At 35.8% G+C, this 24,680-nt stretch overlaps 1 protein-coding gene across 1 annotated transcript in view; it reads left to right on the top strand.

Moving 5' to 3' along the window:
• Positions 1 to 24,680, top strand: part of LOC104478246 (cadherin-7) — a 71,956-nt gene that overhangs the window by 11,870 nt on the left and 35,406 nt on the right. Inside the window, exon 2 of the mRNA XM_086742176.1 lies at positions 20,294 to 20,588. Within this exon, the coding sequence (XP_086598302.1) occupies positions 20,294 to 20,588 (295 nt within the window). The remainder of the gene's footprint in view (positions 1 to 20,293; positions 20,589 to 24,680) is intronic.

Below are 24,680 nucleotides of genomic sequence, written 5' to 3'. Positions count from 1 at the left end.
TCCTTTTGAAACGCTTCCAAAATATGGAAAATCTGGTACTTGCATACGTGTGTAGGGATGATAAGCTGCTTAAACATTTCATACTGAGGTACTAAATTGTAACCCTGCTGACTAGGCAATCAAGCAATTCATTTTCCTTATAAGACAGGCAGGTGCTGTATTAGGCAAAGTTTAGCTTGTTATTCTGTAACAATGAAAAGTTTTCAAACACAGTTTGGAAGAGCAGATGGTAATTTCTTAAGTTTCCATGATCATGATATAAATGCGGTGCCATAAATCAGCAAAATATTAAACTTGTCTTTCTTATACGATTTACACACATTATATGGGCAGAACAGGCATTTGGGAAGGTACTTGGCATATTTTTATGTTTCTTTTTTTCACTTGTAGGGTTATAATGCTGCATAGTGTTCATACTAAAAACTGTTCAATTATTTCTTCTGCTCCTGGATATTCATAATCTTCATGCCTATGTAGATGTCCTACCCACCCATCTTCTACCCTTTGACACTTAACTGTTGCTTAGTCAGGCAATGTATATTTCACACTTTTAAAGATTTCCTCATTAGTCAGCACTGCAGTCCTGTGTCCATCTTTACTGTTTGCATTCATTCCTTCTATTTTTTCATTCTCTTCCTGATAATAAAAAGCCGTGAACAAAAGCACACCTTCAGTTAAACAGGAAATAAGCCAAGTGAAACTGTTATTTCCTGTCTCATTGTATGGTTCAAATTGCACAATTCATATTTGTTTCTTTCTTTGCAAGCTCATGTCCACTACTACTCTAAGGATCTTATAACGTTATTGCTTTTCAGTTTTATTCTTTCTGCTGAATCAAGTGTACTCCTGAGTGCATATCAGTCCCTCTTGAAAAATTTGGAGAGCAAAGGAGATGTTAGTTGTTTAAAAACTTCTTTCAGTTTATCTCTATGACCGATAAACTGATTGAAGCCATGTAAAAGGAGGTTTTATGGATGAAACCAGCAGAAACTGGAATGATAGCAGTGATGGAGTGTATGCATAAATGTGTGCATATGTGTGTAAGTATAGGAAACAGTGGAGGTGCCTTATGCTGAGAAATAATTCCCACTTGTACTAACATATTTATTCAATTCAGATTTATTTTCAGGTCTTGAATTCCTTTGCTTTTTGCTAAGGATGCTATATGCATGTATATGGGACATACTGTGCTGTAAGTCACATCAATCCACCACACAGGGGTTCTAGAAAGGCCTTGTACTTACCAATGATAGCTGACTTAATTATGTTAACGCAGGTGGGAAAGGAGGGTAGCTAGCCAGAAATCCAGTAACACCTAGGTTTAAGAAATATGCAAGAGACTAGGTCTGGTAAAGTAGCAGATGCAGTTGAAAGGGACAAAAAGTTAAGTAAAGTTAATTTGCAATGGAAGAGGAAGATGCCGTGTACAACAAGGTAGTCTGTGATACAAGACAGCAGCAAAACCAAATATCATCAAGACAAAAACTAGTAGAAAAGTGATTTATGTTTCTTTTCTGGAAACAGGGAAGCAAAAGATAGAAAAGGAATGATGTAAATATTTCAGAACACTGGAACAGGTTGCCCAGAGAGATGGTGGATGCCCCATCCCTGGAAACATTCAAGGCCAGGTTGGATGAGGCTCTGAGCAACCTGATCTAGTTGGGGATGTCCCTGCTCCTTGCAGAGGTGTTGGACTAGATGACCTTTGAAGGTCCCTTCCAACCCTAACCATTCTATGATTCTATGGTTGTTGAAGAGGGCTGGAGAATTCAGAATATGATAAAAAAAAGAGCCTAAAACATGAGAAACATGGTGCCAAACAACATAGGACAGGAAAGAAAAACCTTCCATCCATAGAGGTTCCAAGAATTACTGTGTCAAGATAGAGTGTGTATAAGCAAAAAAGCAACATGCAGATCTGGAGGAGTCCAAGGAGGTTTGAGCTCTCAGCAGATGGATAGAAGGATGTGAATATGTGCAGCTGTAAGGACAGCAGCTGGTCCATGTCCAGACTGTTTCCAAATTAAGAGCTGAAAATCAAAAGGATTAATGTTCTGATCTACCACTAAGGAAGGCAGCTCAGACCTTACAAAATAAATTTGCATTTGGAGTTAAGGGGATGCAGTAATAATACTCGTGTATTTTCTAGGTCTTTCAGAACCTCAGTAGACACCTTTCCTTCTAGACTGGTACTTTGATATTCATAATTTCATGTAACTGTATTTCCTTCAGTCTATTTTCAGGTTATGTAAGACTTTTTTTCCTGCAGATTAATTTCAAAGTCCTGTCAAAATTAGATTTTGTTCCATACTATGTACGCCACAGTATCATATTCAACAATTTCCCTTCCTCTGTTATTTTAGACAGTGGAGCTGGGTAAAACATGGTCCATTCTGCCAGTCTGACAGCAAAATTGTCTTTCCAGAATATTTTTTTGACAATTTTACTTCTAGTAGCACAAAATGAAATCAATGACTGATTTTCTTGTGGGATGATACAGACTGAGAGCCCAGGTGCTTTGTCTTCCAAAATATCTGCCAAGCAAGCAATGAGGCTATGAGGAAGACAGAAACATTAAGATACTCACCTTAATGACAGATCTTTCTGATAGCTCTAGAGATATGAGGGTCTGTATCTGCAGACTGTGCTAAAAAATCAATACATGTACCTTTGCTTCTGAAATAATTTTATCTTTCCTGTATTAGATACAGTGCCTCACCTTCCAGTTCTGACCATTTCATGTGTGTTTTGTCCTATGCTTAAACTGCAAATATCAATTTGGAACACAATTTTGGACTGTAGCAGGGTAATCTAACAGGTTGTGGATCAGATTAAATTCTCTGGAAAATTACTTTGAATTAGCAAAATACGGGGAAAACATGCTGCCACTTAACCAGCAAGGCCAGAAGAGTTAAGTTTATTACAGTGAACAAAGTGATCAGCAGTATCACAAATTTTCCTGGAGTCCAGTGCTCTTGGACCTGTAAATAACCTTTAGTGATAACAGAACTCTGACAGAACTGATACGAGTGCCATTGTAGAGAGCAATGGGGTGAAACTGGATCTTTTTTTTCCTGTAATTACTTGGATATATTGACAATATAAATATAACTGGTGGTGAACATTACATTCGATGGTTTCCTAACATTCTCAAAATCAAAGTACACTTTTGATTTTGTTGGTGACAACATAAGTAATGCAATAAAATAAGAGATTTTTTTAAACTCTAAAACATTAAGATAGTATTTAATAACGTTTGGTAGAGGTTAACATTATTTTATGAAGGATGTTTTGGAAGGCAAAATAAGAGTTGTTCTGTTCTTTCATACTCCTGAATTTGTGTGTGTCATTAATCAATAGACCCTTGCTGATGTTTTGCTGTAAGGTTGGGCTTAAGGAAAACATTCAATACTGTTATTTTTTTTTTTTTCCTCAACTGAAGATTTAAATACCTTCAGGGTGGAGAGTGGGACTGTCAGAAGGAGCAGTAGGTTGCTATGTGGAAAAATCATCTCAGGGCCACGAATCTTCACATTGGATTAGAGACCCTGAGTGTCTTCACTAAACACAATATGAGGGTCTGATATGTGTCTGATTGTTTACAGAGTAGCAGAAAATTTGCTCTTAAAAGTGACTGCATAAAATTATACTTCGTTACTCAGTAGATGAGTTCTATGTGTGAGTCACACCTGTCTGTTCCAGTGATTTTTTTTTCCTACTTATTATTGCTATTAGCCCTGCTGAGCTAACACAGCTGAAAGACAGCAAACTGCATTCTGTTATTTCTTGAATGTCCTCCACAGACTTGTTTGTTATGTTCCACTGACTTACACCTGCATAACCCAGTTGTAAGCTATGGGACCATACATTTTTACAATGAGAACAGAATCTGAAGATAGCAGGGGTTTTACTTGCCTATGTAACTGGAGGCATAATTTGTCTCCTGGAAAGAAAGAGCTTGTCTTTATGAGACACAGACAAGGTTGCTATGAACAGCTTACATATGACTTGCCCACTGAGTCTTTTTGAAATGCAAGTTACAGAAGAACATTGCTGGTTTTATACTACCACTTTTCAGCATGAAGCACATTAATAGGAAGCTTGTTTACTGTCTTAATATCTTTTTTATGATCAAATTGGTTTACTTGGTTAATTCAGTTTGTTCTTTGCCAGTTAGCATTGAATTCAGTAGATTTGCTGTTGAAGAACTACTATCCTTCCACTTGTACTGCTATTTTTGTGCATATATGGACACAACAACATGGCTCTATTACTGAGCTGGCATGCTTCCTCTTTGATAAAAATTGGATAATTTAATAGTGCATTCTGGTTCCTTTTTTCTCTTATATAGCCATTTTTTTTTCCTGGCAGTCCTTTTCTAAAAGTAGCTGCAGAGCAGACTGAAGATTATTCCTTATCTTCTGCTGTCATAAGCACTGACCACCAGTGTTTGATCACTTCTGTGAACAACATGCTTTAGAGTTTCTCATGTATTCTTCAGTGAGAACAAATTTAAAAAAAACTGAACAATATTTTTGCCTTCTCGTAAATTTTGTTGAGCAAATACAAGTAGAGATTAATGGAGAAAATGAAAGAGGAAGAAGCAATAGAAAGGATGTATGTAGGAAAAAAATAAGCCGATGCTAGGCAATCACAAATTCCCAGAAGGGCAGAGGATCTGTGGGACCGTTAGGAGGACAAAGGATTCACCAGTTAGGAATGTGAGAAATAGAGTATGGTTGAAGAAACACAATGGCCTTTGAAGATGTATATAAACTAGAGACACGTGGGGAATATAAATTCGAGCTGTGAACTGCAGATAAGATTATTAAGTAGAAATTTCTGTTCATTTCAGAAAGTTTGATTTTAATGATATTTGAAATTAATACATCCTTGATCTTCATTAGTTTGACTGATCTGCCTGTGACTTTTCTTTGCAGAAGCTTTTATTTGTGTTATTTTCACAAGCTAGATTTCACCTATTTATAAGTAATACAACTTTTTCCTAAACTGCCATTGTATTTAAATGACAATTTGCACATTTTTGAAGTGGAAAAATACAGAAAAATTCCATACATATGATTTCTGTTTCATCTGCAAAACCAGTTACTATTTGGAAAATATTTACTAAATTTAAAATAACATTTTCCTTTTAAAATATACTTTTTTTTTTGGGGCAGTATCTATTAATGTACAAGGCTCAGAGCTTTATGAATGGGGATATAATTAATTATTTGTTTTCCCTTAAAGTTGTAGGAGCAGATCCTCAATGAAAGGAAATTGGTCTTTCCTTCCAGTGCACAGAGCTGTGCTGATTTACACTAAGCCGTACAGAACTTCCCTAAGGGGGGATGTTTAGCACAGTTTGTTAAATTAAGTGATCATTTTAATGGACCACACAGAAGGTGTGAGACAAAAGTGAAAATGCCTTGAGTATAAGGTTCTGAACATTACAATTGGTGACAGAAGGCCTATCAATGAGACAGTAATCCTATAAAAATACAGAAATATCAGATTGTTTGTTGAATTAGAACTGCTTTAATATGGATACATGCAAGGGGACAGCAAAGGAGTTGGAAACTTTCCATCTGCTTTGTATACAAAGTGATTAGGTTGTGATCACTTAGTCCAAGAGAATAGAAATGATGCACAATTCTGCCAGGATGAGACATGCAAATTGGATCAATTAAGCTTTGAGAGCGCTCAGACAATCTGGTAGAGAAGTTTACATGCTGTGTCAAGTGAAACTTAGCAAAGATCAGTCTCAAATGCTGGAGGCAAGTATTATAGTGATTTAAACTCTAATCTCCAAGAGTAATTCATTGTTTTCGGATTTGGTTATAAAACTGATCAGATATTATAATAAAACAATCAGATACTATAATAAAAGATCCCTTCAGGAGATATTTGATGGTATACACAAGAAGTATGACAGACACATTAGTAACACTCATCTCAGTTGAAACATTTGAGGTAGATGAGTGTAAATTCAGATGACTGATTTTGTTTGCAGCTAATGAAATACACTATACTAATAACTCCTGTACCTTCATTTTAAACACAATGCTTCAGAACCAAGGAGTATTCTCATACAGAACTCATTCTGTGCTCTATTTTTCTGGAACCAGAGCGCACTCAGAAGGGGAACAATGTGAATATGATAATTAGATAACAGTGTTCTAATTTCATCAGGAACCATCTAAGAATTTGTATTATGTACCCTATGTAATGTCTTTTATAGTGGCAAAAGGACATGTTTCAGATAATCAGAGAAGTCTTTATGCAAATTGAAAGTTCTGAATATATGTGAAGTACTGGAAACTTCAGAAAGTAGTTTCTGAAGTAGGACTTTGAACATTTTCAGTAGAATCCAGATGGCTTTCAGAATTAGAAACAGGTCGGCACAATTTGAATTTTAGTGTAGATTCAGCAAGTATACATGGCCAATGTAAAATAACATCTGTGATTTCAGTATTTTCTCATCATTTGTTTGTCAATGGCATATAAATTAATTGTATTACCAGCATTTAATAGTAATGAGTAAGAAACATAGCAAGAATGTGTTTTGGTGAAAACATGAAGAACAGACAAAAAAGTCTTTGGTTGCCATCAGCATTGTACACGGCAAAACTCATATCTATGGATGGTTTTTTTTTAAAAAACAATGAGTGAATTTCAATTTTAATCCATAAATATCTTTTGTCATCATATGAAATATCAAAATATGATTTAAGGAAAACCAAGTGTAATGACTGCATAGGAATTTTATAAGATTGTCTTTATTGAACACTCATCGTACTCACCAAAATAGAAAAAGGCACCAGGAGAGCAATGCCCTTTGCATACAGCTGTTAAAATCCTTCTAAGCTGGAAGGCTTTACAATTAACCTAGTATTGTTCATGTTAAGACAGTTTGTTATGGTTTTGAAATACTAATGCATTATCCCCCCTCAAGTGTTTTCTGAAAAACAGCAAAAAACATGGGCATTAAAAGCATTTCTTTCTCAGCCCTTAATCCTGTGGAGTAAAAATGCCTATCAAAATATGAATTACTATCTTGAGATCAGTCTGGTTATATCTGAAAGCCCTGGCAGACCTGCAAATTTGAATGGTTAAAAAAAAAGGTAAGAAGAAATAGAGCCTTTTAAAGTATTTATTTGCGAAGGATCACTTTGAATGATCTGAACAGTTTAAGGCAGACTTTCAAATGTCTGCATTTACTGTACATACTCTACTTCAGCTTGTTCTGAATACTGATCAGCTACAGTGTGAATTTATGTAATGGAAACACTTAAGCTTTCAATTCTGCTTCTTACAATTAGTCTATGTGATGCACATTGCTGCTCATTAAAGCACCCTTCCTTTGCACAGGGATTAAGGCTCTATTTCAGAAAGGCGCTTAGGCATATGCTTAGTACCAACTTTCACGAGCACTAAGCAAGTCCTGACACTCTGTACATGGATAAGGATGATTTCCTAACCTACAGAATTCTAAACCAGAGATTTAATTTGATGTAGAACAGAGTTAAATTTCACTACTCCTTCGAGTAAATTTTGAACAATGAGCTGTTGATTAACTAGCTGATATATACAGATGGATGGATATGTATTTTAGAAACACTTTTGGGTAAAAATCAATGTAATAAACCATCCTCAGTGAAATATGTAAGAGTAGGAGAAAAAAGAAAAAAAATCATTCTCCTAAGTCTGCTGAAAAAAATAACAACTTATTTGTCATACAGTATTTTACCTTTACTGAACTGCAATATTAGTAATCAGTTATAGTAGTTAATAGAAAGCACTGCAGAAATGTTAGGATGTTTGATCAAGCCAGACTGAAAAAGAGAGTCTAAATGAAATGTAAACACACTGACAACAGTTGCTCGTGTTTTAAGATAGTAAGTTAACCAAGGGATTCTTCTGCCCTTTTAAAGTGAATTCATTTTAGGACACAAGACAAATCTCTACAAGAAGATAATCTAGTACTGCACTTTATTTGGTCATGCATTGTTTTTTCATGTTATATTGTCATACCAGCAATGAAACTTTAATGCTTTGCTATAGATTTTCATTGCTGCCCTTTTCATATGAAATAATTTACTAATATTAAAATGTTTTAGTAAAATTTTACTTGCAAAATTCTCTGTTCTTGCTTTATTTCCTTGACCCACTGTCAGTTCTGAGCAGTTATGACTCTTTCCCTAACATACCTTCCTAGGGACTAATTACGTGTGATATGGATATTGTGTCAAATTCTTAATTTCACACTTTAAATCTAGGAGTAGTCACATTGATCTTAGTGGGAATATTTATGGGATTAGTTTTGTAGAACATGCTTTGAGAACTATCTCGGTGGTGTGAAACATTTTATAACATATAACCAATATAAGCATATGAAAAACTGTCAATTGCAAGTTGACTATAAGTCTTTCAAAAAAGCGAGCACTAAGTTTTACATTTATCCAAACATAGAAAACTTTATAAAGAAAGACAATAGAAATTTAATTTTTAAGAAGCAAAACACAATAACAGACACTGATGCCCTGACATGTATATTACAATTTATGTATGTTAAAATTGGAGATGTAGATCAACATGTTAATTCTGCTCTGTTTTCACACTTTAATAAACTTTATTTAATGACTTAACTGTTTTCAGGGAATTATAGGTTAGTGTGGCTGTGGACCCTGTTAATTATGTTTTTCTGTGCTGTAAATGTTTCATAATTAAAATGATCAGATCATGATGTCTTCTGTAGTCCAGTACTTTATAAGCTTCTATAGACACAATTAGTCACAGTAATTACTTCAACTGCTTTACAGTTACATATTTTACTGTTATCTTCTAGTCTGTCAGGGTTTCAGCACTTCCCACTAACACACAAAATAGAATTGTAAGCTGATTTTTAGTAGCATTAAACTTTCAAGAGCAAATGAAATTTGAGGAATTGATACAACATAAAACCAAACCAAAAGCAATAGAAAAACCTCTACATCCTTTAGCTATCTGTTACTGGGTACTAATGTTCTTTGGAAGCAGGTTCCTATGAGAAAAATCATTATCAACCAAGAAATGCTGCAGGCTATTTTGGATAGTTGAAGCAGAAACAGGATAATCACTCTAAGCTATAGATCAGTAGTTTGACAAAGAAGAGACGATATGGGAGGTATAATTTCCAAGACATTCAGTATAAGCACGTATCTTGTCTCAGAAAATACTTTAATACCGAATGAATTTTTGTTTGTAAATTTGTTAGTATTGATATGGTAGTCAAACAAGAAATGTGTATGATTATTTTTCCTGTTCAGTGCTATTACAGATAATTCTTTAGATTATAGAGTTAGATATGAAAAAAATAGATCCTCTAATATGCTCTCATTTCTGTGGTTGAAATCCCAGGCCTGAATTATCACGGCTAAGTAGAAAAAGCAGTATGGGAAAAACAACTTTCCAATCAACATATTTGTATTCTTTTTTCTTATTTCTGTTTTCAAGAACAGGGAAAAAGTAAAGCATTCATTTCGCATTATTGCAGGTATATAAATTCTGCTATTGCCTTTCTTTTTCATCTCCCCTCTTTCCCTCTTCCCTGTGCCACAAGGAAAAGTGCATTCATGCATTCTCTGGTCCTAAAAATAACTAACTAACTAAGACTTAAAAATAATAAATAATTAATAAAATTATTAACAATTTTTACAATGTATAGCAGTATAAGAACAGAAAATATTCATATCACTGTAAATATTTATGTATTTATGCATATATACTTGTATGTATTTCATTCAAGAAAAGCATATGCTCAAGAAACTGTTCTTTATGTATGCTAATAATGTGGAAGTAGAGCTTGTTTGATGTATAGTGGTGAAGCAGTTTGAGAAGAAGAAGGAGTGAAGCTTCTTTAAGGCTCTGTTTCTGTAAGCTGCTGCATATGCATAAACTTTTCAAGCCCATAGACATCTGCTAGCCCAGAGATATTCTTCCATGAAGCATATTACGGCCTTTGGTTTGCCATGCTACATTTTTTAAGCCTGATCACTTTCATAGAAGCTATATGAGGGGAATGCAGGGAAGAAGCTATATGTGGGGAATTGCATCCTCACGCAATTTTTATTACATTGCTGAAATAGAGAGTAATAAAGTAATAAAATACCTTTCAAAAAAGAGGGGTGAAACAGGAAAAAGAACAGTGAAACTTTTTTAGTTCCTTAATGGCTATTGTTTAAACAAACTTATTACTTTAAGATAAGTTTGTCTTACAGCTTCAGTGATTCTTGGCAACAAAATAAATCAAATCACTGAACCACTAAATATGTTGGTGTATTATATAACAGCAAGTAGTATGGTGCATTATAAATAGATATGGATCATGTGAAAATACTGTTGGTACATATGGAAGAGAACTTTGTTCGTTTTCTGGAGAATAAGCAATGCAGAGTCCCAGATACAGCTGGGAAGAATAAATAATCAGAAATTTGTAAATAGAATTTCACTTCACTGGTATTTTCACATGACTTAATTGTTTAAGACACTTGTATAAATGAGGTTTGAGTCATTGGTTTCTTTAATCAAAAATTAAATCTATTAGGCTAGAAAGAGAAGCGGATTTTATATGGTAAGTTAGATAGCAAATCCACTACTCTATGGTGCAGTTTGTCACTGATGCAGTTTTGTTACTCAAATACTCAGAATGAGTATTCCAAGAAATAAATACTGACGGACTGAGAGTGGTTTGGGAAAAAAAAAAACAAAAAAAAACACCTAAAGCTGAATATTGAACATATTTGTGAGACTTCCAGTGCGCGTATTGTTTTCAAACACTGTGGTCTGTTTCCCCATTCTAAATTCTAGCAAGATAATTTCTGAAAAGCTTGAAGTGTGTGTATGAGGGGAGAGCAGGTCTCTTTTTCCATTCCTATTCTGAAAGTGTTATGTTGCCTGCAGGCTCTTGGTGGTGCTAAAATACAGTATTGCTATCCCCCCACTCCCAATAAATATTATGCAATTAGTTTGTGAGGATGCACAGTATGCAGATGGCTTTTACCTCCCAAAGCTGCCAAACTGTCTTTTTAAGAGTGTGGATGACAAACAGTCATTTTGGAGAGTGACATGTCATGATGATGGCCCATTAAAATGCCTCAAGAATACTCAGTCGGCTACATATGCCCACTCAGCTCCATCTACAGCAGCAGCTGCTTCTGAGTTCCTTCTGTAGCTGCACTAATCTTAATGGGCTGGCTGCACAATTCCCAGTCGCTGCAGGGCATTTCGTGTTCTTATTAAAACTAGCGGGGAGAAGGCACATATTTGTGAGTACAGCATCTGCAGAGATTGGAAAAGAAGAGGATAGAATAAGGAAATGTACATGTGTGGGTTTGTGTGCACGTGTGCACATATGCATGTATACATACATGCACTTAAATGGATGCATACATTGTATACACATATACAATCACTGTATCGCTTTCTGTATAAAAAGCTGAATTATATAAACAGAGAGAGAACACTCTAGATACAAGTGTTATTAAGAGAAAAAATGTTATTAAGAGAAAAAAATGTCATAAAAATGTGACATGGTTGCTCTTATCACATCCAGTTTTCAGTATTTCCTATTAATTATTCAACTCACTAGCCTTAAGATGACAGTATCTCTTATTCCTAGAGGAACCTTTCATCTGAACTTTGTCTTCCACTTAGAAGCCTTGAGGGCTTACTTAGATACTAACTGAAATGTTATGAAGTTTAAGTTTTAGAATTTTGGTACTTCTAGTTCGAATTTTGTTTAAACAATAGCCATTAAGGAACTAAAGAAGTTTCACTGTTCTTTTTCCTGTTTCACCTCTCTTTTTTGAAAGGCTGGCAAAATTAAATATTCACTTCACTTCATTTTGCTGAGGTGATGAGGTGGTTATCCTCCTGGAGCACTGATCAGTCACTCAGGAGTATAAGGGCTATATAGTCTTCACTAAACTCTTCCACCAACATTTTTGAAACTTTTACTGGGGAAAAACAGGGGAAGGAGGGGATAGTAAAGCCTAACTACTTATTCCAAGTTTGGTCATGGAAGAGAATAAGTCTGAGAAAATTAACAAAAATTCTTATTATTTTAATTTTTTAGATACAGAAATATACATTCCGTGTCAGCAAAAAAAAAAAGTTCAAAAATTACATTAATAGGGGAAAGAAGGATTTTTTTTTTTAAATGAATGATGACTAGTTAATTCAGAATAAGCTGACATTTATGCTACTCTCCCTGCCCACCAGTCTGATTTCTTATGTTTGCCTCTCTAGTTCCAGCACTTTAAAATAAATGACAATTTAAATTACACTCTCTTCCCACCTCCCCCCACCCCCTGCTGAGTAGGGGAACTTGGAGTGAACTTGTCAATTTGGAGTAGTAGTAATATACACCCTCAGTAAAATGGCACCTGACCAAATTCAGGTTATCAGCCTTACTGATTCCTATTGCATTAAACAGAACATGAAAAGAAGATGCTGGTGAAGTTATACAGCTTTACTTTCAAATGCTATTCTTGCCTAATACTGATCAGTCATTGAAGATCAGCTCCACTTACTACTTCAGTATTTTCTTTAATTTGTACTTCTTATTTTTCCTTGCTGTTTCCTCCTGTTTCGACTTCTCATTCTTCCTTTTGCCTGTCTCCTTTTGTCTTCCTCTGCCCCAGTTTTCTCCTGGTCCTACAGACCTGTCCATGTTCTCTTCCACTTTGTTTTTTTTGGTTTGTGAGTTTTTTTACCTAGGTTTTTTTTTTTGTTTTTTTTTTTTTAAACTCAGCTTCATTTCTTCCCTCTTTAGCCTTCTTTTCTCTCTTATCCTGTGCTTTCTTAATCATGCATCTGCATGAATACCTTAATCATGCATCTGCATGAATATTCTTGGCTGTAGATGGAGCTTTGTTCTCATAGGCTTTATATACACTGTTGAATATGAAGATGTTGGAGGTCAAAAGACACCTAATGACATACAATTTGCCTGCGGGAGGAATATTAAGGACAAGTTATGGAATAACACAGCTAGTACTCCGAAAGGTCTGTGCCCTGATTTTACTTTGGAGGTGAAATGTGCTCATGTGATAGGTCGCCTCTCATTCTCTCATTGCCTTTGTGGTGATCCTGGATAGATCTATTGGCTTGTGGTCATTTGTAGGACTCTCGATTACCTGTAGTAAGACAAAAGAGGATTCAGAGACAGTCTGAGTTCAGGCATTTATAAAGACAGTGCTGAATGTGAAGCGATCTAAGGAATGTCTTGGATCTTGTTGTCTCAGCAGCTCTTAGGTCTTTGGTCAGGTCTAAGCACTCTAGACACAATTTTGGGGGTTTCAGATCAACACAGAACAGAAGTCTTGTCTAGGCTGACTGGGTTTTGAGCAAGCCTGTCACCAGCTGCTTGTGTCAGGTAAATATAATGTGGTCATACTGTGGTCTACAGCATGGGACCTTGTTGCATTCTCTCTGACTTGCCTGGCAAGGAGAAAGTCTGGAGGCAACAAAACAGTGCATGAAATTGCTAGTATGTCAAAGTGGGAAACTGTGCCACAGTGGCACAGCTGTTTGTGCTGGTTCCCTACTATACTGACAACATTGCTGAGACAAGGAAACTCTGGCAGCATTGCAAGCATATTCCTTCTTTTCAAACTCTAATTTAAAATGTTAGGGTTTTGCCTATACCTGTTTATATTGACTTGTTCTCTTGCCCTCAATATTATCTGTTATGCTGAAAGCACAGAACATAGACCAGCATATTTATTTCTGAGCTCAGGCTTGTACTACAGTTTTACATAAATTAATAAAACCAAAAGCAAACAAAAGCCCTCAAGGAGCTCCTTTATCACTTTCTCAATGTTTCTTGGAAAAAAAAAAGACTTTTATAAGAAAATCATTACCTGCTGAATAATACTTTTGCTAGTGCCTGGGTGTGAAGTCAATTATATGAACCACAAGCCTTTGCTGACATCAGTAAAATGCTGAGGAACCTGTTTCTGTCCCACATAACTTCTGGAATGACACTGAAAAGGAAATTAAAAAAGATATCTTAAGCTGTTGATACAGAAATATTGTTACAGTTTACAAGAGTGAGACTTTCATAGCTCCCTCTGAAAACAACAATTGTATTAGTAACTATTGTGTTTGTGAGGCCTTTAAACATTGCAGAAATGTGGTATGTGTGCACACTGGATTTTACTTAAATGTTAACTCCATTGTCTATGCTGTATTTTAAATTTTAGTTATTATTTGCATTGAAATTATTCCAAATCAACAATATTGAACCCTCAGTAATACTGATAGTTAAAAAATATAGTGTTATATTTAGGAAAAAAAAAGAAGAAAAAAGTACAAATATCTAGTACTTTATGAATCATCACAATTCAGAACACTTACTAGCAGTGATAATCTGAGGGGAAAAGGAATTTCCAAGCATTATAGGTGCAATTGCAGTAAATATCCAAGAAAAGAAGTTTTAAGAACCTGGCTATTGTGATGAGGAAGTTTAATAGAAGTAGCCAAATTCTTTGTTTCAGATGACCTACTTGCTTCACCTTCTGGCAATTACATGTTTAATCTGTATACATCTGACAAGTTCCCTTTTTAAGTCTCCCCAAAAAGCAGGGTGGGACATGTTGTATATGAAGGTAAGAGTGTCTTCCTCCCACAGTCAATTCAGTTGTTTTGTGATAGTAAGTTGTGGTTGTAAAACAGACAAGAGGATTGCTCCTGGCTTGGTGTTCTTTCTTCCTTTTGTTCTTTTTTGCTTCCCAGTCCCTCCTTGCTTTCAGTGAGAAGACAGGAATAAAGTTGCAGTCATATCAGTTCCATATCGTCAAGAACTATGGGTGCCTGTGCAGTCATGCAGAGGCAATTTTAATTTCTTTCCTCCCTTTCTAGTTACTTTCTCCTCCCTTTCTCGTTACTTTCACAGTGAAAAAGGAAAGGGTGCAGGCAAAGTAACTCCTCCTTGAGAAAAGTCTTCAGTTGTTCCGCAAACAAGTGCACATTTCTTGTGGGCTCAGAGAGCTACAGGAGTTAGGTTGTACGAAGCATCTCGTGTTTCCTCTGCCTGTCTCTTTCTCACCATTATCTCTCTGATCCTGCTGGTGCTGGACATCCAGCAGCTCTTCTTGTTCTCCTTGTCCTTTTCTTCTTCACCCAAAATCTGTAGACATTGCAATGAAATGTTAGCCATGCTGCCACAGGGAGGAACAGCTGCAAAGATAGATCTTTGAGGAAGAAAAAAGGAGAAAAGAGGCATAAGAACATTGCACCTGCTTTAAGACAGCCTGAACTGAAAAACAGAGAAATAGCAAACCTCTCATTCAGACCTCAAACAGATAAGTGGTGGCCAGGTAAACTGATTTTAACACAGTGCAGTACCTCTGCTGACTGATAAAAATAAATATTATTGTCTATTGAAAATACTACATTACCATACTTTAACGGCAAGTGATGCAAAATTACATCATCTTTGATTGTACAGATCTGTACCTACAAACAGACAAAATCCAGAAAATATTAAGCATTAAAGATCTTGATGGAAATGTATTATTTATGTATCCTTAGAATAATCATAATCCTGAGGCTTCAAAGAAGTAAAAATATATTGAGTGAGACCCTATACTAAGCTTTTATTGCTGCACGGACAAAAAGTTTAAGTGAGGACAAAATTGCCTTTATTAAAGGAGTTAGGGTAATAGTGCCTTTGCTACTGAGTTGAGTAGACGCCTTCCTTCTCTCACACATATTTAAATAAGCATTTTCTAAAATTGAGAGGAGTTTTAGGAGATGGGCCTAAGAAGATAAGAGTGCCCTCTTTTTATCTTGTTTTCAGAGACAAGTAGAGGGCACTCAGTAAAAAAAAAAAAAAAAAAAAAAAAAGAGTGCACTTCTTATAAGCACCGGCCCTCTGCTTCCACAAAGCTTGTGTGGCTTTTCTTATTCGGTTTGTTCACTCTCTGTAACTTTCCTAGAATATCAAAAGTTATGCTCCTATTAAAAGGCCTCATCTGTGCAGAAGCTTGCTACTTCCTTTTTCTGTTCTTCTGTACTCTTTCTTGTACATGGTCTAATGCAGGGAACACTCAGTGTCAAAACACTTAAAATATTCTGGTTAAATGTATGTAGAACGTGACAAAGAAGCAATAATACCAGCATATAGTAATTGGATTCTGAATCTCGTATTGGGAATAAGGTTGCTTGAAAACCAAGGAAAACTGGAGAGTGACCATTGTGGATATTGCATGGAGATGGCAATGGACTAAACGAATTGGAAGTATGCAACCATCTTTACCTACATAATTCCCCTTTCAGAAAATAGGGGGAGTAATGAAGCTCATTTCCCTACATTATGGCCTAGATTTTCATCTTCTCACACCAGAACTTGTAAGAGACACAAGGGTGAGAAATTATTTTATTTACATTATTTATTGCAAGCTTCTTCTGAAAGAAAATTTGTCTAGGATGTTCCAGAATAGGATCAAATGAGATTTACCCAGTGAATCTTTGAATCCTCCATATCTCTTGAAATAATAATTTGAAACTCTCTTTCTCTTGATCCTCTCTACTTCTAAAGCTATAGTTTCCCTGTGCAGCTATAGACTGAGCTGCAGTTCTGTCTCGTACATGGATGTGTCTGTAGAAAGTGTAAGAAGTAATAGACAAGCTAGTAGATGGCACTGCCATAGCTGCATTCTGGTGATTCCTGTAAAGTACTGAAGTACCACGGTTCTGGGGACTAATATCATTCTGTATAATTATTAACAAATCAGTCACAAGAACAAATAACAGCATGTGCTTAGTCCCAGGTCTCATTCTTAAATGTAGTTCTTAAAAAAGGGGTAAAAGGCAAACAAAAAAAAAAAGGAAAAAAAAAAAGAAAATAAAAGGTGCAAATTGTTTTCTAAAGCCAACATTTTAAGGAAAATATTACTTCTGACTTCCTAGAATGTTGAACTAAATGGCTGGAAGTACAGGTAGTTTGAAATCCCATTTGGTGGCAGCAGAGCTGAAAATATGGTACAAGACTCCTGCATTAAAAAAAATTTGTTCCTAATTGTAAAGCACTATTGTCTCTACATTAATGACTTTGAAGATCACTGTTTGGAAGGATTATATTGGAGGGAACTGGAATAAAGGTGATCTAAAAACTGCACCAAACATACATCTGGATCCTGTCAGCCTAGGGTTTTTTTTTCGCATTGTTCTTTTGTATTGTACTATCTCAGATTGACACTGAAATACATACTAAAAATGTTGAAAAAATTCTTTAGAATGCTTTACATGGAATTGATTGTAATATAGTGCCAAAGATAAACTAATTCTTGAGCTATATCAACTTCCTGGGGTTAAGTAGGTAGAGAATGGTGCCTTGTTAACTTCAGCATGGACCAACATTGTTTATTAAAGGCTTAGTAGAACAACATTTTAATAAAAGATACAAAGAAGTTTACTCTCCCACAGCCTCAACCTTGGAATAACAAAGGTCATTGCTAATCACTTTACTAATCCATGCGGTAGCAGTTTTCTACCAAGGCATTGTTCCAAAAAGTGGCTTCTGTTTAGCATTTCACTCCAGGGCACCAGCCACTGTAGTGTAATCCATGAGGAGATTTATGAACCTCAGAGTGGGACTCCTTAAAAACCAATATGTTAATCAGTGAGCCACTGAGTGAGCAAATGGGAAATGCTGAAGCTACAGAATTTATTTTTTTCTCTGGGATGTGAAAGGCTTATTCAGTGCATTTTTGAGGATTTACACTTCTGGCCTCACCCCGAAGGTCTCTTTTCTTTCAAAACACTGCTAGAAATTTATTCAGGACAGAGCTGGATGTGAATACAAGGTGAAAGGAAGGCTGTACAGCCCTGCAGCATGAGACCCCGGTGTGAGTGCTACACTCTGGTGTGCTTATGGGTTCGGCTTCACCCCCACAAGAGAGTACTATGCTGCTCTCAGTAAATTGGGGTGTGGAATGCATTCCCTTATCTGTCTGAAGAGATCCACTTGCACATCTCTAAACTTCAAAAAACTGTTCTGCCTGATAAACTACCAGATATGCTGGTGTCATCTGCTTTTCTCTCATCCGGCATATCCTTAAGCATGCCACAAAAGGTGGAATAACTTTTATAGGGAGATTTGGAGAGTCTCAGCCCCCACAGAAAGACCAGTCCTCTGCTAGAATATGGGATATGGAGAAAACCAAATCACTTCAAGAAGGCAAAAGCATCAAATCTTTGTATCCCATAACTTCAGCTCTTGGGTAATGTGATGCTCTGCATTTCAGTCTAGACTGTAGGATTCCGCCTAAGTATGGGAACCCACAAAATGCCTCTGCAGCACATAGGAAACTTATAAACCCTGAAGTAGATCTTAGAAAAAGAAAAGAGGGGAAAAAAAAGTAAAATAATATGCAACACAAGCCAGATGTGTTCTTACTTGCACAAGCCACTGCTCCTTTGCAGGGAAGATCTGTACTTCTTCCAGTCAAATTTGAAAAAACAGCAAGAGCCCCAGCTGCCAGATTTGTGAGATGATCAGAGGCATGGTTTACTAAATAAACCCTCAGCCATTAGGTCTGAGGACTATGCAGTGCTGTGGATCTTGAAAGAGTCTGGATGTGAGATAAATTTTACCTTGATCTGCTCACATTGACTGTTCCTGAGTGTGCTGAGAAGTAGGACTTTAAATATTTGGGGAACTCCACTAAAGAAATCTCAGGCTTGTTTAGGCATCTCGGGATTTAGGTAGCAACAGATGAGGATAAGCCATATTTTGAAATGATGTACGTAATCTGATTTAGACACCCTAGTTCTGTTTTTTTTTGATCCAGTCCAAAGCTCAGACTCCATTTCTGTTTGTCTTAAAAGACAGAGGGAGTGCACTGTAATTGCATAAGTATGAGATATCTAGACAGTGTAAGTTAAATAATGTGTAAGAAATAGGCAGCTCTTTACCCAGATGAAAAATTCAAAACTGATCACGAATACTTCCCTGCTGACATAGGAAAAGGTTTTGCAGCTGTGCTAAGTTATGCCTGAGACAGCAATTTTCCGCATGTATTCTGGAAGTGATTACTATCTCAGTGATACTCCCAGCTGAGAGAAAAAAAAAATGTTAGTTGATTAAATTATGATGATGATGACAGTAGAGTTACCTCCAAACTCAACATGACATGGAGTTAGGGCAGGTACAAAGTAGATAAGAGACATAAAGAATTCAAACATCTTTAACATTGTCCTCAGCTATTTATAAGTAATAATCCACTTTTTAACAAGTGAGCAAGTACTTTGAATCATACTGATGTTCTTTTCACTTATACCATATTAAATATCTCATGTGTTCATGTTACTTTAATGTGATATCCACCTCAATTACATTGCTGATACAAGTTTGAAAAGTGCGTGTGAATCATTTGAGTCTGCATTCTGTAACAGAAAGGTGAGATAGGCATAAAAGAGATACAAAACCTGTGGAATCTTGCTCTGTAACTTAAAATAGCTTGCATGATGGGGAAGAAAATTTCTGTAAATCTGTCTTGCACTTCTAATGAAAAATACGTTTCGATCTACTAGGGTACATTTGTTCTGTGCCTGCTACAAGTAGTGCCAGGGAAACTACATCTGATTTTCGAGGCTCTGTAGTTCAGGTGGTGCTAGGACACTTCTTGGTCTTTTTCAGACTCTGCATTTTTCTGGAGTTAGATAATGGAAAACAAGACATGCAAGTGCAGTTACTGGTCCATCAGATAGTAGCAAGTAATCTACCAACCAATCCATTTTAATTCATTTGATATGCTTTACTATTCTACACAGTAAACACTGAGGAAATCAGTGTGTCGTTTCCCATACATGCACAGGAGCAAGCACACACTGACATTAGGTTTATAGTGACATTTATTTGAAGTCTCAGACTTCAGTAGGATAATCAACTGAAATCAACAGTTTAGTTAAAGTCAGGTAGGAATAAAGTTGCAGTTATAATCATATATGTGCATATGTTTATGTGTGTGGCTATGAAAAATCTGATATGAGAACTGTAAGATGATATCAAATGCATTTAAAAATGAGATTGTTTACAGGAAAGAATGAAATTATCTTGCTCAAAAGAGCAAGCTGACAGAATCTAACTGTCCCTCACATGCTGTGCATGATAAGCATTCAGCTTATTTTTCCAAGGACAATAAATTTTTGTGTACTACTGCCCAACATAATAATTATTTTTACATATCTCCATGCCAGTGACTGTCTTGTAAGTTAATCTCATCTCTCATCAATTTTTCACCAGCTTCACTCTGATGTTGATAAAGGAGATGGTTCCATCAAATACATCTTGTCAGGCGAAGGGGCAAGTTCCATTTTCATTATTGATGAGAACACGGGGGATATTCATGCTACAAAGAGGCTGGATCGAGAAGAGCAGGCCTACTACACGCTCCGAGCACAAGCACTAGATAGGCTGACTAATAAACCTGTGGAGCCAGAATCTGAGTTCGTCATTAAAATTCAGGACATCAATGACAATGAGCCAAAATTTCTGGATGGTCCTTACACTGCTGGAGTTCCCGAGATGTCTCCTGTGGGTAAGTGCAAAATACACTGTTGATGTTGTGGGAAATTTGTTCCTATTGCCTTTTTAAAAATTTCGTTATTTTTTACTATATTGCACTAAGCTACTTAATTATCTATGAGGCACCTGCAACAATTAGATATTTCAAGACTTGACTGGAAATAACATGCTAGATTAAGTATTTACCCTTTCAAAAATGTTGTGAAACTCAAATTGCTATGTAGGGATTCAGATAAGTGTTTTATGGTGTATTTCTCATTCCAGTGCCCAGAGGCTGTGTTTTATAATTCTCATTACCAATAATAAGTTTCACACCTATGCTATGCTATGGTAGAGGTGATAATATATCATTTTGTTCACATAAAGTCCATTATTAACAAACTCTTCACATTCCTGCTAATGCATAGCATTTTTTTTTTAACAAATGTTGGATATATCAGTAACAGTTTACTGTATATATTTTCTAATATTGAAATCCAGCTCTCTGGGAAATACATGGAAGCAGCAGGGACTGGAGTACAACTTGAGATAGTTTCAAAATTCCAGCAGACTCAGAGAATGGCTTTTAGAGGCTTCAGAACCTCTGTTGGAAAAGAAAAAATGCTAATTTTTTTTTCCTGAGTTTGAATTAGAGAAGACTTTCAATATTCAATCCTCTTAATTTTAAAGAGACCAAATGCTCATCTGTTGTCAAGTGTCACTGTTCTTTTGAAAGCGAGCTGATTCAGATAGGAGTTTGACCCCAAGAAAATTTAGTAAATTTTACTTTAACCTGAAATTAAAAGTGCAATCATGAAGCTAAAAAAAGCAGAACAACTTCATCTGCTTCAGTGGAAATACATGTATGGCAAGGTTAAGGGAGTTATATGGTGATTGAAATTCGGATTTTCTTTGCTTGACTGATTTTAAACTGTATCAAAATTTGATACGTTTACAGTAAGACTGCCCATATAGAATTAGCTATAGTTTCTTCAATACCATTTCCTGTGGTTTTGGATGTTAACAATAACTCCAAATTAAAGCTAGAGAGAGAAGAAGAATCTTCCCCATCTAAGCGCCCTCCAGCAATCATTAGTCAACATTGCTTTTATATTTGAAACTCAGCTTAGGAGACAATTGGAGATAAGTAAAACATTGCTAATGAGCTTTCTATTTATTTATTTTACTAAGCAGTGAGCATAGACGTTATTTCTCATTTGATACTTTGCACTTCTTCATTGTCATTAGAACACTACGTGGATGGCTGAAGAGGTAATAGTAGTCTTGGAAAGAAAGATGGACACCACAGATTTTGAGGAGTATCAGGGAGCAGATGAAATTGTGATACAATGCTGGGAACTTTTTACTGGTGCACTTTGGAAAAACAGAGATAATCAGATAATCTAAGACTGTAAAAACTATATATTCAGCACTTCAAAATTATGTTGTGTAAAACATATATCTTCTTTTTATTTTTTTTTAAATTGCTGTTTTATTTTAGAGTTAGATTATTTAAGTGAGCTGCAGGATACAGCAATGATTAGATTTTTGCACCTTTGTCTTTTGCCCTGTATGTATCTCCACATTACCCTTTTGAGTGTGCTACCAATATCTTGTCCTGAACTGGTATACTGATGTATGAACAACTACTACAGATATATGAGGTTCACCTACACACACTAATCCATGCCTCTGCCCCTCGCTTATGCTCCATTTGTTCCAAAAATATATTGGGAATCGATCTATAGGGAGTGCATAGTGTGCAGTGGAGAAGATAAGGACTGTTTTTCAAAATGAGCTGCTTTTGCATATTTTATTGAATCTATACCATATAAATGACTGAAATAATAAAGTCTTTCCCATATGGACAGCAGCACCAAATATGTATTCAACTTAAGTGAAATATTATGCAAAATTATTAACCAAGACGTGCACTCATTGGGATTTGTGTCGACTAAGGGAGGTTTCATCTTCATGAGCTTTCTGAAACTGTACATTTTAAGCATCTTCACTGTTTGTATTACACAACTACGCATCTACATTGTTACTGAATTAAAGATTAACATGAAATGCCTGCGTGGCACTTGTCTTACATAGTCACACCGATTCGTAGTTTATTCATATAACACAGTTTTTAATTAATCACCTAGAGCATTCATGAAATATTAAGGAGAAACAAAGTATGTCTCTCCTATTTTGTTTAAAACTATATCCATGACAAGGATTTTTAATTGAGTATTAAACAATGTGAAAGAGATTACAGGATTATAAACTCAAATTAAACATAAAGCTAGGAGAAATATAACCTTCAACCTAAAAGATGGTTATGCAAGTGTAATGATTCTGTATTTTATTTGACAAATATTTTAGGACTTTATCTAAGGCTAATTGAAGTAAATCTTTTCTGTTATATGAAATTACTTCGGGTCAGGTTCAAATTATATTTGGGTCAGGCCCAATTATATTGATTATCCTGGATAGGATAAATATCTTGATAGCTTGTAAATCTATTCATAGGAAAAAGCTGAAAGATAGAACTCATATGAAAATCATAGGGCTTTTTTTTTTTTAAAAAAAATCTTTCTTACTTAAAAAATCTAGCAGTATTATATTAAAAAAAAAAAAGATTGCAAATTAGTTAAAAGAGTATTAAAATAATACTCCTGTGATGTTCACCAAAAAAATAGCTAATGTGAGATATTAATCTGTTTGGCTTATAGCTAAGGGAACTGGGGATAAAAATTCCTATACCCAACATAGTTTTGGTTTTGTTTAATCTTCTCTATTCTCCAGACTTATCAACAGCTTTGCTTCTTACCCAGCACAGCAAATATCTTTCTTGCCACATTTATTATTTGTGATTGAGATGGATAGAAACATCTAATTTGTTTACCAAAGGGGGAAAAAAAAAAAAAAAGAGCTTTATACCATGCTTGAATATTTGCTACAAGTGGACAATGGGTTCTGAGAGCCTGAATGAAGGGAGCATTTTTCTCTCCAGTCACAAGCCCCCTCTACTTCCGTTTATGTGGCCTTGCCGCTGGGCTGGGACAAGTCTTGGGCTTTGTCCTCAAGTGAGGGCAACCTAATGAGGCTGTGGGAGGAGAGGGAGGAGATGAAGAGTGTAGAACCTGCCTCCAGGTGCTGTCTGTCCTCCTTCAAGCTCCTGGAGAGGAAAGGCTGTGGAGGCCTTGCTGCATCAGCTCTGGGTGAGGGCCAGTGACAAAGCAGAACTAGGCCAGGCTGTTGTATGTAAGGATTAAGTAGGTATTATGAATAACTTGGTAGTAAAGGTGCTTAATATTTCTAGTAGCAGCTGATATCATGTAGAACTGTGATGCCATCAGGGAATTGTTTTGTGTATTAGACATATTACACACCATTAATTGATATCGGTCGAAGTCTTTAATAAGTGACTGTTTTTAAGGATCTGTTTTTAATTTCTGAGTGTGGCTACAACTCAATAGATAAGAATTTGTGCAGTTTCAAAAAAAACTATTTGTTAAGTTAATCTAGTTTTAGAAACCAGTTTTCCCCTTAATGATTTCACCAATGTTAAAAAAACCAGAAGTAATATAAGCATTTCTCATACAAACTCGTTTTAAAACTTTGATAAAATGCCACACAAATTACTAGCAAGCTTTTTAAAAAGCTCCATGCAGAGATTTCTAAAACAATAAACTCGGAGATGTAAAAAGGATCCCTTTGAAGGATCTTCAACTCAAAATAAACTTTCAGCAACAAGTTTACCTTTGTCTGACCTATCACAGAAAAGATTGATCTCTGCAACATGTCAGAAACATTGCTGAATCTTGACTTGGGTAAATAGCATTCTAAATTCAAGGTCTTTTCTGCAAAAACTCCTCCCTTCCTTTTGCCCTAATATCAGAACTTAAATAGGTCAAGTTCTCAGATTACTGACATTCAGTAATGACTACTAATATCTATTAAAGCTTAGGTTAAAACATGGCTTAAACATTCTGGAAAATACCCAGAAATCTGTGCCAACCATGCGTGTTATTAGCTAGTATCAATTAAAAAATATGTGGAACACCCTTTGATTAGCAGCATGGATTTTCCCTTAGTATTTGCTGCAATTGCTGAAAAAGTTTATGAAGTTGCTACA

The sequence above is a fragment of the Chlamydotis macqueenii genome, chromosome 2 (assembly GCF_036417535.1).
Source record: "Chlamydotis macqueenii isolate bChlMac1 chromosome 2, bChlMac1.mat, whole genome shotgun sequence".
Lineage (NCBI taxonomy): Eukaryota > Metazoa > Chordata > Aves > Otidiformes > Otididae > Chlamydotis > Chlamydotis macqueenii.
The sequence above is the reverse complement of the archived record's forward strand: the minus strand, read 5'-3'. Positions and strand labels throughout refer to the sequence as shown.